Source organism: Miniopterus schreibersii (genome assembly GCF_964146895.1).
Source record: "Miniopterus schreibersii genome assembly, chromosome: 8".
NCBI classification, from domain to species: Eukaryota; Metazoa; Chordata; class Mammalia; order Chiroptera; family Miniopteridae; genus Miniopterus; species Miniopterus schreibersii.
Window position 1 is genome coordinate 14,402,501 of NC_138109.1, and position 15,535 is coordinate 14,418,035.

The 15,535-nt window shown below is 48.1% G+C and overlaps 1 protein-coding gene across 1 annotated transcript; it reads left to right on the forward strand.

Moving 5' to 3' along the window:
• The first annotated feature begins 1,289 nt into the window (after positions 1-1,289).
• Positions 1,290-12,365, forward strand: LIN28A (lin-28 homolog A). Its single transcript, XM_081144653.1, has 4 exons — positions 1,290-1,384; positions 1,852-2,036; positions 11,117-11,301; positions 12,079-12,365. The coding sequence occupies exons 1-4, from the start codon at positions 1,354-1,356 to the stop codon at positions 12,293-12,295; spliced, it is 618 nt and encodes a 205-aa protein (XP_081000779.1). The 5' UTR covers positions 1,290-1,353; the 3' UTR covers positions 12,296-12,365.
• Positions 12,366-15,535: the final 3,170 nt, after the last annotated feature.

Consider the following 15,535-nt stretch of genomic DNA (forward strand, 5'->3'; position numbering starts at 1 on the left):
GCACTGAGCCCCGGGCCATTGTCCATCTCTGACCAGGGCACTAGCCACCCCCCTGGCCAACCCTTTATATCTTCTAGAAGGGGAGGCTGCCTGTTAAAAAAAGGAGATGCCCAACTCTAGTTCCCCCACCAGCCCCACTGTGGGGAGAGGAGCCCGCTTCAGGATGGGGCTGAAAGGAGGAGGGTCTGGGAACTGAAGTGCCCAGGGTGCTGGAGGAAATGCCTGGACCCACGCACCCACCTAGTTCCTCTCCCAGCAGCTGCTCGGGACAGGCCGGGCATGCGGGCAGCTGGCGGAGAGAGGAACGCACTTCAAGCCTCTTTGGGTTCCTCCTGCTCCCCCAGAAAGCTCCACGTGGGGTCAATTTTAAACACAGATTTGGAAGGGAAGACGGGAGGATTTTTTACACTGAATCAATTAGGAGCGCTTTGAGGGGTCGAGGAAAACTCAGTGGGTAACTCAGGGAGGCAGAGACGCTCAGGTTAAAGACGAGCAGACTTTGAGAGGCCGCGCCTGGGTCTGGACCGCAGAGCCGTCCCGCCGCGCCGGCAGCCTCCCCCCGCTTCCCCATCTCAGGCTCCCTAGTATCGTGAACTCCAGGTCTATCTAAGCACACGGGGGTGGGGGTGAGAGCGGGTCAGCGCCGAGCAGCCGGGTCAGCTCGGAGGCCTGAAGGGGAAGGGAGGGGGAGGGGCGCTTCGGGCTGGGGGAGGGGGAGGGCTCATCCATTTCTCCCTTGACAGGTGGTTTGTGTCTCTGATTGGCCAGCGCTGCCAGGCTCACACCTCCCTCCCCCAACTCTCTGGAATGTATAATTATCTGCGCGGGGGGTGGGGGTGGTGTGTGAGTGTGTGTGGGAGCAGTCACGTGGTTTTAAAACTACCCCCCCTCTCCCCACACACACAGTACCCCCACCTGTATGCTGCTTTGGGGACCCCCCCCCAATGAGTGCTTAAAGTGAAGGATTCCAAATTCCGGGGTACTCAAGACTTCTAGGGCTGACTGCCCCTATTTCCAGATGTGTGTGTGAGGAGGGGGTGTCAGCCCTCCAGGTTCTGAGAAGGGACACCCCAGAGGTGTCAGAGAGCGCAGAGTGGGGGAGGGCAGGAGCTGGAGTCGGAGGGAAAGGGAGGGGAAAGAAGTGGGAGGAGAGGGGAGGGGGCTGCCCGCGGGGGGTTGGGTCATTGTCTTTTAGAATTTGGGAGCCTTTGAAAAGCCGTGGGCCCTCCCACCGCTATTGTGCTGGGGAAGATGTAGCTGCCTCTTCTCCAAGCCACCCCTTTGCCTCCGGACTTCTCTGGGGCCAGCAGCCGCCCGACCTGGGGCCCGGGGCCGCGGGCTTAGCCGACTACCATGGGCTCCGTGTCAAACCAGCAGTTTGCAGGTTCGCGCTTGGTTACTTATTGGGGACACCCTAGGCTGCAGGGGTGCAAAGCAGCCACTTAAAAGGGAGGCGGGAAAGTGTCCCCCAGGCTGGCGGAAGGACCCCCAAGTCTGTGCGGCCTCCTGCTTCATGGGGACATCCCTGGAGCAAAGAACGCTGGTGTCCCAGTGGCGAGCACACAGAGGCGACGGGGGCAGAGGGAGAGAAGAGGAGGGGCCTGTCCGGCGGTCTGTCCCCGGGCAACGTGTTGTGGGAAAAGGGAGCAAAACTTTCGGGGCACCACTGGCCTCCGTGTGAGCTTGGGGAGCGCGGGCGGTAGCTGGGACACGTCTTTCATCGCCGGCTGCTTGGTGGCTGCAGCCTCCTGGGTGTCCACCCGCGGGCGAGACGCTCGGGTCTCCCCGCCCGGCCTCTCAGAGGTCCTCCGGTTCCGTGGCCCCCCAGCTGAGCGCCCTCCCAATCTCCAGGTGGCTGCGCCAAGGCGCCGGAGGAGGCGCCGGCGGACGCGGCCCGGGCGGCGGAGGAGCCGCAGCTGCTGCACGGTGCGGGCATCTGTAAGTGGTTCAACGTGCGCATGGGGTTCGGCTTCCTGTCCATGACCGCCCGCGCCGGGGTCGCGCTCGACCCGCCGGTGGACGTCTTTGTGCACCAGGTGAGACCGATTCCGGTAACTTCAGCGGGAAGGGGGTGTTGGCGCGCGCACCCAGCGGCGGGCGGACACACTGGGCCTTAGGATTGACGGAAACCAGGGGCCCTCATTGTGCGCTCCCGTCTTTGCGGTGGTACCCCTGATCTGCATCCCGGTTAACTCCAACGGGATGAGAGTGAGGGGCAGAGCCGATCATCAGCACCTCCCACCCCCTTCCGGGAACCCTTCTGGCTTACCACGTGTTTGTTACCTCTTTCCCCTGGGAAGGGGGCAGGGGCAGGGAGGTGACCCCATGTGGCAGAAACTAAGGTTGTATTGTGCTTGCCGGTGGGGGGAGGGCGAGCTTGCCGGCCAGGGAAGCACATGCCGGGCCGTAGCAGGGCCCTCAGCGCCCGGAGCTTTTCACTAACATGTGAATGGAGCTCCCGGCCGGGAGAGGGAGGGAAACCACTCTGGGATCCAAGGAGCTGAAAACTACGAAGTCAGCCAGGTCTCCTCTCCCGGGCGGTCACACAAAACTCAATCCCTGTGGTCTAGGTGCATTGGGCAGATCCTTAAAGGATCTATTTGGGGCTTGAAAGCTCTTTTAAATGACCAGTCTCAGGCATACAGTTTACTGACTGGGCTTTTGCTGTCCAGTTCCTTCCAGAAAGGACACCCTAAGGAGCCCAGGCCTTAGATTCCTGGGCCAGGCTGGGAAGGAGTTAGATTGCAACCCCAAGTTCTCAGTTAAAGCAAGGCAGCACAGTGGGGGTGAAATTCAGTGTCGCAGGGCAAGGGGTCGAGGGAGGCTAGCCTCTGGACCTATTCTCCTCGGCTTGGCATTTATGGCCCCAGACAGCTATTCATTGCTGTCCTAACATTCCCGGCCTCAAACAAGGAGCCAGAGACTTTAGGTTTCCCTCCTCCCTGGCCTCCCTCTCACCCCTTCCTAAGTTTCTTACAAGCCTCCCAGTGGACCTGGGACATCATCTACCCGGAACGACCATGTAAAGGAAGTTGCTGCCTGTGTCCCTTCCACCTTTGGAGGTTTGGGGCTGGGTCTGAGAAGAAAGTGCTAATCCCAGGCCAAGTAGGTTGGCACCCAGGCCGGGCAGGGAGGGGTTACTTCGGGAAGGTTGGCTTTAGGAGCCATGGGGGAGGGGAAAGGATGTGAGGATTAAGGGTTGGAGCCTGAGGGATGGTATTCTGGAGGGGGAGGGGTGGAGAAGGGAGATGCTGGGTGGACTGGTTGGAGGCCCTCATCGGGGACGTAGAGTGGGAGGAACAAGGGAGATAGAGGAATTGAGGACATGGAGACCTGCCAGTTAATGGTGACTTGGGGTCACTGGGCTGCTTGAACATCTGCCAGGAGGGTGTGCAGCAGGATGCTTACCTTACCCCTTGTAGCACCCCGTTCTTACCCCCCATCAGACAACTAGTTCTAGTTAGTGACATTGCCCCCTTTCCTGTCTCATTTACATATGTGTTTGATAACCCGCAGGAAGTAATTGTGGGAGAAAGAAGGGAATTGGCCTCTTTAGATCTATTAAATCACTTTATTACAGGAACCAGCTTTGAATGGCCCTCCTCAGGGTGCCAGCTTCCCCGCTCTGCCATTTATCTGATCACAAAGAGATTAAAATCCCTCCTGGTCTGGAGATGGACTAGACAGCTTCCCCAACTTTGGGAGGCTTGGAATAAGAGTGAGGACCAACATTTTCTTGGCTTCATTCCTAAGGCTGCTAAGTAGGGAGGGGTTGAGAAGAACATAACACCCTCATCAACTGGGGTTCCTTGGTGATATGGGGGAGGAAGAAACTTTCCACAATCCTTCAAGGTTCTTTTGGCTTGTCTAATCAACTAGACATTAGGCAGATTAGCAAGAGAGAATAACTAAATTTAACATGTGTGTATGGCAACCCCGAATATATGAGAGTCAGAGACCCCACATGCACAAAAGGCTTAAAGGTATAAAGGGAACATGGGTGTGTAAGATGCTCTGAGCTAGGGATGAGGTAAGGTGCCTTGGGGGATTCAAAGGGTTATTGTAGGACGATAACAGCAGATGTTTAGTAGATAGAAGTTTGTCCTGCACTATAGATAGGTTACGAGAGGTTATCTCTGATAAACTCTTCCTATGGGAAAGGCCCCTAATTCAAGTTCTTATGGGTAGAAGCAGAAGTCTTCCTTGAGCCTGCAGCGTTATCTTGGAAACAATCCGCATACCAGGGAGGCACATCTTGGTGTGACTAGTTCTGAACTCCTGCAGTGATAAGCAAATCCCAGGGAAGGTTTTCCTGAGCAAATGGATCTGTGCCTCAGGGGACTTAACCTTAGGATAGAAAGCAATTGGAAATAGATGGCAGAGGAAAGCAGGAACCTTCAGGTTTGGGGAGTGGAGCCCACACCATCTGTTTCGGATGGGTTAGTTAGGAGATAATCTGGACTTCAGAGTCTTGGAATGTCCAGGGACATTCCACAGTCAAATAAGTTATCTGGAGGGATTTGAGCTGGGATTAGGCATCAAGAATTTGTTATGACCAACAGTCACGAGACAGTGACTGAGTGCACTGCCTGGGCTTGAATGAATTCTCAAGCCCTATCATAGCAGTTAGACTAGTGATTTTGGTCTCTGCACTTGAGAAATTTGAAGTATTTTTCTGGAAATTAAATGGAGAGGAATGAAGTAGATACAGAATGATCCCTAAATAATTGCTCTGGGGAGGAAAGTGTTCCCAAAGTGAAGGAAGGGTAAGACATTTCTCTTTAAGAGGAAAACCACCCCTTTGGCTGCTGGTGGTGGGCACCATTTTCTTTACCCTTCCCAAGTGGGCCTATTTGGTGCCTAACACTGTTTGATACCATTCTTACCCTCCTTCTCACTTTATGCCCCCAGATATGAATGAGTGAGAAACAAAATCCACCCTTAGCCTTTAAAAAAATAAAGCAATGATTTCTTATCAGCCGCAGGTCTTTGGATCTGGAACTCTCTGCCTGCCCCTGGGGTTAGGGGAATTTAAGAATCATAATGGCAGATGGCCAGCCCTTAAATCCAGGTTTCTCAACCACTATTGACATAATTTGAGCACGAGAATTCCTCTTCATGGGTATCCTTCTGTTGTGACAACCAAAAATGTCTCCAGATATTACCAAATGTCCCTGAGAGACAAAATCACCCCCAGTTGAGAAATATGGTTACACAGGGAAAGCTGGAGCAAGAAAGAGCTAAACTGTCTCAATTTCCTGAGATTCTGAAATCTCCATGGCCATTTTAAGAGTTTTGGTTTAACTCATGTTGTTTCCTGTGTCTCAACTCCCAAACCCCCAAAATTTGAAAATGAGAACAAAGCTCCCTGCTTTCTCCCACCACTCCTCAGAACATATATAAATTGTCTTTAGAGAGAGGAAGGGAGAGAGAAAGAAACAATGATGTGAGAGAGAAACATCAGATCAGTTGCCTCTCACAAGTGCCCCAACTGGGGATTGAACCCACAACCTGGGTATGTGCCCTGACCAGGAATCGAACCCACTACCTTTTGGTGTATGCAATGACGATCCAACCAACTGAGCCACATCAGCCAGGACCCAAATGTTTTTAAAAATAGCTTTGTGGCTAAAAGGCTGTATTAGAAGGCTTGGAGGCAAAAGAAGAGCTCGGATTTGACGAAAGGACCGAGTTTTGGTTAGGAGAAAAAATGTTCCATACTGATAAAATCTTGAAACTTGCTGAAGCCAGGTGGCCTGCTTTTCCTGAAGATGAGTGCAACTGCAGGCAGGGGTTAAGTTAGGACCCTTGGGCTAGGGGGGAGGGTAGTATGTGTGTAAAGAGATCTTTAAAACATTTCTAGTGCCTCTGATTACTCACCGAGTGTAGTTAGTGGTGTACTTGTATTATCCCCTCCCCTAACTAATCTGTAAGCTCTTTAAAGAGAGGGACTAGCTGGTTAGTTTTCTAGTTCACAGTTGGCAGGCTGAAGGAATGACTGTGAAGCAGCATGGGGCTCCTGAGGAATCGGTACACAAAGAGTTTGGGGTCCTTTTCAGCAGAGGCCTTCCTCCAGAGCAGAAGACTGGAGATGGGGAGGGGATGTTCTGCATGGATGGGAAGCCATGGGTTCGGTGGTGGCCATTCATTAGTTATTTCATTTCCATCTTAATAGTATAAAGTATATATATATTTTTTTTAAAGTAAGTGACTCACTGACTTTGAAGGAAGTTGGTAGAGAAGTACCTGAGTTAGTTTGAGCATTATAGGGTCTTCTTGGGTCCTTTTCTTTCTGAGGAGACATGCTTTCTCATGATGTTCCAAATAAAGGCTGTACCAACATCCTGAGCAAAGCTTCCACTACGACAAACTTATAACTTGTATTTGGTGACACTACTTGCCCTGTAAGTGGTTTTCAGGGACTTTCCCCAGGGCAGGTATTTTCTGGAACATTACTAATCAAACTACAATGCCACCCTTCTGGAAATCCGTGTTGGTTTTTAAATTTTGGGGTGGGGTCAGGGGAGAAACTACCCTAGGCAAAACCTCTACCCCTCCTTCCTGCAGGCATGAACAGTAATTGCTTAATTACTGGGTTAAGTCTGGGAAGCCAAGGAAGGTGGGGAAAGAGGAAGAGAATTTTAAAGAATAGTACATAAGTAGTACAAACAAATTTTAAATGATCTCAGCTTGGAGTTAATTTAATTTAGATTGAAACCAAAATCCAAATAAATGGCTTTTGTGAATGGCACAGGAACGGGGTTACTAGCTTAAAACTCCAGGATCCTGAGTGGGAGAGGGGGGCAGGGAGAGGAGGAGGCACCCCAGCCTAGCAGGGAAGCACCCTGGATGGGCCCTCATAAGTTCAGCCCCCGTGAAACTCCATCTTCCTGAGGACAGAAGAGATGAACGGCCCGAAGTCTCTGGGAGGAGAAATCTAGGGGGACACGTTCACAGGCAGCTCCTTCCTGCGGCCTCCCTCCGCGGCCTTTGTGCCGATGGGCTGATGAGCAGCACCATCTGGTGGAGAACCCCGGGCAGGAGCTGGTGGTCCCGGCTGCTGTCTGAGCAGAGGTGATGGGGGGGTTGAGGGGGTCTGGACAGATTTCTTTCCCCATCCTCCCTAACAAATAAACTGCTTCTGGGAGAACCAATTGGCTTGTCCTAGCCCCACCAAACACTACTTTCAGAAATGAAGCTCAGGTCTGACTGAGGACACCTGAGGACTGAGTCATTAAAATTAATTTCACCTACTTTTTACTCTTTAAATGTGGCTATTAGAAAGTTTTAAAATGTCTGTGTGACTTGCATTGCATTGCATAGTGCTGGCCATGAATCAGGCTGGTTGCTATCAGCCCTGCTCTGCCCCTCACTAAGAATTTAGGCAAGGTACTTAACCCCTGTGCTTCCATGATGTCAGCTGTACAAAGGGGTCATAATAAGGTCTATCTCACAGGCTTGGTGTGAGTTACATGTGTTACAACATGTAAAGTGCTTAAAACACTGCTTAGTAAAACTTTAGTAAATATTCGTAATTTTGGATAGTAGAGAACTTAGTTTATTCCGCAAATGTGTGTGTGTGCTGCTGGGTCACCTAGGTAGTCTTCAGCTGGAATGGCCGTGGGTGTCAGGAAGGCTGGGAACCCCAGCTTTAATTCCTGTAACCAAAACCAGTATCCTGAAATCCTGACTCTGCCACTTAAGTAGAAAGGAGTGGTTAGAGCTGGCAGGGACCTTGTTATCATTTCTGATCCCCTGCTTTTACAGGTGATTAAAGAACCAGCGCTTATCCAGCCTTCATAGAGCAAGATGAGGGAAACCCAGGTTCCCGTGAGCTCTTTCCTTTACATTGCCCGAGTGACCCCTAAGGTCTGGTCTCTTCCATCTCTAAACTTAAAGGCCGAAGTTGATGCTGGGATGGGGGTACTTGATGTGGGGGGAGGTTGGAGTCAGCAGTGGTGCAAGGCGAAGGGGGCAGAAGGCATGACTGACCCAAGTCATTCCCTGCCATACAAAAAAGCCTTTTGAAACTTTTCTGTCTGATTAAATGCTGTCTGACCCTAGGCGGTGGGCTGCCCTGTAGGCTTTGGAAAGCAAGACCTGCCTCCTCCATCACCTTTAAAATAATTTATCTGGATAAGTAACCCTAATTCAGGTTCCTGTGAAAAGGATTTGACTGAAGGCAGGCACGGGAGGGGATCAGACCCTGTTAAATTCCACCCCTGGTGGCAGGTCGAAGAGAAGGAAAGATGGCTGCTGGTGGTCACTTTGGCCGACCCAGCAAGCTTGACTAGGGAAGAAAGGTGTCTCCAGAGCCATTTCTCACTCGGTGACCATAACCCCACCGTGAAGAGGAAGGAAGGAACCAATGAATGAGGTGCATGGGGGTGGGGGGGATGTGTGGAATCTGCAGCCTCTGGAACTCCAGGAATCTGACCACCAGAACCAACCAGTGTCAACTCTTTGTTTCCTGGGACTGGACTCTATTGGGGGAGCTCCAGCCTTGCCCCTCCCCCTCCCCAAGCCTTTTCTTTTTTTTTTTTTTGGAGGGGATGGAGAGAGGGGCGGGGCCCTGCTTTGTGTGTGGTTGGGGGCTGGGTGGGGGTGGTAGCAAGAATTTCTGGCTCCTTTCTGATGCATGCCCTGCGAGGCTGGTTCAGTGGGGCTGCATGCTGATTACCTAACTGATAAGAGAGGAATTCAAAGTATGTGTTTTAGGAAGGGGCAGAGTGGGGGCAGGGGGCAGGGAGCCACCCCTAGAGACCTCCAATCTAAATCTTGACCTGTTAATGGTGAGGGGCCTGCAGGATTTTTTGTTGTTTGTTGTTGTTTTTAACTATTTGAAAGTCTTAAATAGATCTCAGATCCTCCAGTGATGGAGTGGGCGACCTGAGAGGACCAGTCAATTTCATGTCCCCATTTATATTCCCTCGTGTTCTCACAGTAAGCTTGTGAGGTATAGATAAAGAGAGTTGTCCTCAGCAAATTGGAGCTCAGAGAGGGAATAGTTTTCTGGGGTCCACTGCTAGTTAATAATAAGAACCAGAGTTAAAATTCCCAGTCTCTTGACACTTGGTTCTCACTGTTACCCTACCCTGACCCAGTTTGAAGAGGTTTATAATTGCCACTCAGTGGAGACTTATGTGTTAATTACTTTTCATGCATAAAACCTCACAGCACCACCATAAAATTAGTATTTACTTCCATTTTGTGGATTAGAAAGGAGGGAACAGACCCTCAGACTCCAGACTTGTTCTTAATCACTTATCTGCTGAATCACAGCTAGACCTGGCAGTGTCCAGCCTAGGAGCCCACTAGGTAAATGGGAGAAGCGTATGTTGCCTGGGTCAAGAATGCTCTCTGTTCAACGCCTCCAGTACTTCCTGACTCACTGTCTTGTCCCAGCTCAATAAGAGACCAGTCAAATCTAACTTCAAACTCAGGGTGGTTACTGTGTAACAGGGAAGGGAAAGGGGGCTTGCACCTTTCTGCAGTGGAGCCTGAGGTAAATGCCTTGCTGGTAGCCCACATCTCTGAAGGATCTGTGGCCCAGAGGTGAACGGTTGACCAGGGTCAGTGTCAGATATTGGCAGAACCAGCATTTCATGAACCAGGAAGTGTCTGGGACCTGAGCCTGTGCTCTTAACCAATTACCTCAGTGGAAGTTTTGTCTTAAGCAATACCATGTAGATTAAAACAAAAATGTAAGTGATTGAGGAACTGGGGATCCCATCTGGCTAAAGAGCATGATTCATCTAAGACCCAGTTGAGTCCACCCTCCCACCACCAACAGCAGCATAAAATACTCATGCTACTTAATCATGTTCCCCGAAGCCCCAGGATGAGGTGCACAGTGATCCCTTTTGCATCTCTGAACCTTGTTTTCTATGATGATTACACCTAGTTGACATTTGTCGATGTAAATGGAGGAAGCCGTAATGAAGTCTATTCTGGGTAGGGTCTGGGAGGGACTGTCACTTCCAATACTGTGGTGGTGTAAGCAGTAAGTGGCTGAGCTTCAAATCAGGAACCCTGGGTTCTTCTGACAGTGGGCTTTGCTGCCCTAGCTGTGAATAACTCCTGCTTTTTTTGAAGGCTGCAAGGCTGTTCTTTGCAAGTGTTAATATTTTTAAATTTTGGTACAAACATGAAGTATTTTAATGGGATTGCTCCATACACTATTCATAATCATTTTTTCTTTAAAAATATTTTATCTATTTTCCAAGTCAAGTGATTAAAATTCTACTTTGTTCATTAATGCAAAAATGTTTAAGGCATTATTTAGGTGCAAAATGCAGCAGTGAACAAAACAGGGACTTGGCATTTTTTTAAATGGCTGCATGGTTGATTTTTTTTTTTTTTTAAACCAGTGAGATTGTCCTGCAAATTACCTAGTTATATTCTGTTCTGTGGTTCTTTTTTCTTTCTGATTTATAGTAGCTTTTTGTAGTTTTATCAGTCTAATTATTTGTCTTGATTTTATAGTTTTGGTCTTTTTTGTTTTTAGCATTTAGATATTTAAGTTCTGGAATGTAGTTTGCATGCATATGATACAAAGTGTAGAATTCTGGCTTCATTTCCAAATAGGGAGCTAATGTTTTGAACAGTATTGAATGGTTTTTCTCACCTGTTGATTTCCCCATGTATGCTTGGTTCTCCTAGTGAACTTTCCTTTATAATCTTCTGATGTATTTGCTTGGGTCATTTACTGTCTTTTTCCTTCAACTTTCAGTAACATTATTTGATATCATTTCAAACTTGGAAAGAAGTTCTAAAAATTGGTACTGAAAACTTCCATATAACCTTTATCTTACGCTTTTATACTTGTTGGTTTCTTAAATGCTATGTTTGAATTGTTTCCATCTATTTTACTTAGAACTTTAAATGAGAGTAGCTGTAAAAAACGTAATAGCATCTGTTCATATAACAACTGTTCTTTGTTAATGTAGATTTCTTGTTTTGAACTGTGACTCTTTTTCTTTACTGATAAAATGGGAGTGCTATCATACTTGAGCTTCCTGCATTACAAGAATTACATATATGTGGGCTTATTGTTGGGGGGGTTGGTGTAATGATGGAGACTAACATTAAAATCTACCGTGTTTCCCCTCCCCAGAGTAAGCTGCACATGGAGGGCTTCCGGAGCCTGAAGGAGGGTGAGGCGGTGGAGTTCACCTTTAAGAAGTCTGCCAAGGGCCTGGAGTCCATCCGAGTCACCGGCCCTGGTGGGGTGTTCTGTATTGGGAGTGAGAGGCGGCCAAAGGGGAAGAACATGCAGAAGCGCAGATCAAAGGGAGACAGGTATGGATTGGAAAGTGGCTTGTGTGGATTGGTAGGGACATGTTGAGGATTGGAAGGGACATGCTGAGGATTGGAAGAGCTCTCTTGATCTTGTCTCATTTCTTGGACCAAGTTGCCAAAGACAAAATGAAGCCTCTGGTCCCCGGCAACATCTGGATGGTTGGGGTACCTGCAATAGATGTGAGAGACGAGGAGAGGTCAGTATGTGTGGAGGGCACTTGACAAATAATTTTGCTCTGTGAGCTCTAGCCTCAGTTGCTAAGTGGGAATAGTGATATTAATCTCACATGATTATTTTAGAACTGAAAGGGACTGGATGTGAAAGAGTAATTTGTGGGGAGACATTGGTGTATCTGTACTTGTTGCTCCTTCACTAGGTCTCTAAGAGGCTGGTTTCGTTCATCTTAGCTCTGTCCTGGAACAGAGCAACATATAGTCTGACTCCTTCAATTTCTTCTATATTTTTAATGTATGACGGGCACAGTTTTTTTAAGGGTATGGTAGAATCTTACCTATCCCCCCCCAAATTGCAGTGCTCAGTTGGGGTCTGTGGTTTCTATTCTTGGTATTTCAGTCTTTTCAAGGTGACCTGAATCTGAAGATCATCTAGACAATTACAGGTTTGGAAAGTACTTCAAGATATCCAGTCATATTTCTCCTTTTATAAGTGGAGAAATTGGTCTCTAGGAAGGGAAAAGCCCAAGTGTCCTCACTCAGAGAAAGGCTTCTGATCTCTTCTCACTCCTTTCTCAACTTTACCATCCTGCTTTGTACCAGGTGCTACAACTGTGGAGGTCTAGACCATCATGCCAAGGAATGCAAGCTGCCACCCCAGCCCAAGAAGTGCCACTTCTGCCAGAGCATCAGCCATATGGTGGCCTCATGTCCACTGAAGGCCCAGCAGGCCCCCAGCTCACAGGGAAAGCCAGCCTACTTTCGGGATGAAGAAGAAGAGATCCATAGCCCTGCCCTGCTCCCAGATGCTCAGAATTGAGCCACAGTGGGTGGGGGGGGCTACGCTTTTGTGATCAGGGAGTTTCAAGGAGCAGGCATCAATCGGCAGAATGGAGAAAGTGGGGACAGGGTGGGTAGGGGCAGCTGGCACTGCCATGTATCTCTGGCTGGACTCCACAGCATCACCCCCTCTTCCCTCTTGGCAGGGGGGGAGGTGGGAGGCAAAGGAACTCCACACTATCCAAATCCATGTGAGGGCTTTATTTGAGTCTCCACCCTCAGGATCTCCAGCTTTTGAAAGTGGCCTGGATAGGGAAACTGTTTTCCTTTTAAAGAAGGATATGTAATAATAATATTTCCCCTGCCAGAGTGAAAAAATTAGGATGAGACCAGATTGATGGACCCAGCCTACAAACGACTATGTTCTGTGGGAGGGAATCTCAGGGGTACGGCAGGGTTTTTCCACATCTTGTGTCCTCATAACCCACTCTTGGGATAGGGTGCTGAGAATTGTCCCAAGCAATGAGTTGTGAGGCTAGGCAAAAGGGATGGTGGGGAACAGCTGCAGACCTGCTGCTCCTAAGCTCACTCCCACCCCATTTCTGGACCAATACAATTTTATTTATTTGGTCCCTTGGAAAACTGCACCTTGGGTCCCACTTTCTCCAGGATGCCAACTGCACTAGCTGTGTGCGAATGACGTATCTTGTGCATTTTAACTTTTTTTTTTTCTTAATATAAATATTCTGGTTTTGTATTTTTGTGTATTTTAATCTAAGGCCCTCATTCCTGCACTGTGTTCTCAGGTACATGAGCAATCTCAGGGATAAGTGGGCAGCAGCTCCAGGTCTGCACAGCAGGAATACTTTTTGTTATCACCAGGGAGAACTATTTGGAGTGTATAGTCTATTGAACTACCTCATTTTTGCCAATTAGAGCTGACTTTTCTGCCATAGTGTCCTCTTAAAACCCCTCCTCCTTCAATATTTTGTGGAAGACTAGGTTTTAACGGGGTGGCCCCATTACTTGATCTCCTTCTACTGGAAGATTGGAAATTGGTCTGAACAGGAGTCGGTGGTTGGTGCAGAGATTAGGAGGCTGGGCTAGGTGGAAGGTGCAGAGGGGAAGCCAAGATTAGGTGCAGGTTGCCTACATATGTGTAACCAAGGATTCCTATTCCAGACCTGTAATCCCAGGGTTTGGGACTCACATTACATACCAGATCGATCCATCCCTCACTGGATTGAGCTAGGCCTACCATGCACAAGGTATATGTGCGTGTGTGTGTGTGTGTGTGTTTGTAAAAAATATGAATTGGTAAAGATAGCTTTTAAGAACAATACCTCTCTACCCATCTTGAGCTGTCCAGGGATGGATATATGAAGCAATGACTAAATTCCTTAACCTTTAAAAATTCTTTGCTTTTCCTCCTTGGCTTCCAGAGAGACCATAAGCGATGGCTTCTTTGTAGTACCCAGAGCCAGTGTCCTGCCCTGCTGAAGCAGTGATTAGTGTCATAGTAGCTGAAGGAGAAAAGCGGGTTTCGTTTACATGCTGAGATCACCAAAAACCTACCTCACTGTTGAAACGGGGCAAATGCAATAGAATGCATTGGGTGATGTGTGTCTAATCCTGGGTTCTTGTCTCCCCCAGTTGCTGCCCCCTCTAGTTATTGTATTTGTCTGGGCTTTGTAAGACTTCACAGTAGCTGAATTGGTGATTGCTAGGTGGCCTAGTTCGTGTAAATGTGTTGGTCTTTCTCCATGTTCTTTTGGGCTTTTATTGTTTACAAACTTCTTTTTGTATTGAGAAAAATAGCCAAAGCATCTTTGACAAAAGGTTCTGCACCAGGCAAAAAGGATCTGAAACATAAGCTTGGGGACCCCTCTTGAAATGGGGGATCTTGAACCACCCTTTCTTTTGTTTCCTCTTCCCCTATTTCGTATTTTGGACCAGATCTTCTGTCCTATAAACTTGACTCCTACCCTATCTCCTCTTCTATCTGCACCCCAGAAAAGCCCATATACCCACACACATACACATTTAATGTGTGGGGTGTCATCCCATCTCTTAGATAATTTGCAAAAATCCTGAAGAAGCTAAGAATACTCCATCCCTTCCCAATATCCTGAGTCAAGACCATTCCTTGATATGCGATTCATGCCAAACACTTAGATTGCTATATTTTAATCTCTAATCCTAGGGTAGAGAGAAGAAATGAGGGGGGACTTTCATTTTGAAAGTGGGGTTGGGAGATCAAGAAAGGGAAGATGAATGTATATTCAAGTCACTCAGGAACTTTTATGCAGGTGCAAAAAGCTTATGTCAAAGTAGCCACAAGATTGTTTAATAGGAGACGGACGAATGTAACTCCCTGTTTACTGCTAGAAACCAAAGCTTTGTGTGAAATCTTGAATTTATGGGGCGGGAGGGAGGGAGGGTAGGAAAGCATGTACCTGTCCTTTCCCTGATTCCCTCTCTTCATCTCTGAACCGCAGGAGACAGAGCCCCCTTGGGTGACCTCCATCACTGGGGACTGTTTATTTGATGGTTGATTTTGCTGTGCCGGGTACTTCCACTTGCTGTCATTTTGTAAAACACATGCTGACTTTTTCCCTTCCCCTCTTTTCCCTGGGAAAATAAAATGAATGAATAAAGACTTATTCATACTGAAACTGTCATCTTGTTAGATATTTAGGGTGCTCTTCTCCCATAGTTCTCAGCTCCTTGGATTGGGACTCAGAAGTCACAGAAGAATCATTACCCTTTCTGTTCAGCCATTTTGTTAGGACTGAATCTTGAAAGTTCAGTCCTCTTAGCACCTCATTACAGTGGATTTTTGTTTCTAGTTGGGCCTCTTGTCCTTTCCTTGGAAGCTGCCACATTCAAGAGGGGATTAGGAGCATGGCATGCATAAGAATGGGGTTGCCTGTGCCACTGGCTGGGATGAAAGGATGGGGCCATGGCTTGGGGCATGAGATCCTAATAATACTTTGTCCCCAGCTCTTCAAATCCCTTTACAAATCTTAATTAATTAACCCCCTGCAGCACCCCAGGGAGGCAAATATGTGGAACTGGGGAAATTGAGGCCATAGGCGATACACTGACTAGCTATAAACACGTTAACATTTTACTTAAGCCCAAGTTTGTTAGCCCACTAATGAACATTGCTTTTTAAACATCTAGCTCCCCCTAAGGGAAGGAGAATTTAAAAGGAACAAAACGTTTGCTTGGAGGCATACCATCTATTACCGAAAGTGCACAGAAACATTAGGACAAG

Coding starts and splice junctions, on each gene's coding strand:
- LIN28A (XM_081144653.1), top strand. CDS start 1,354: ATGGGCTCCGTGTCAAACCAGCAGTTTGCAG. Junction 1,385..1,851: donor GTCAAACCAGCAGTTTGCAG/GTTCGCGCTTGG, acceptor CCCAATCTCCAG/GTGGCTGCGCCAAGGCGCCG. Junction 2,037..11,116: donor TGGACGTCTTTGTGCACCAG/GTGAGACCGATT, acceptor TCCCCTCCCCAG/AGTAAGCTGCACATGGAGGG.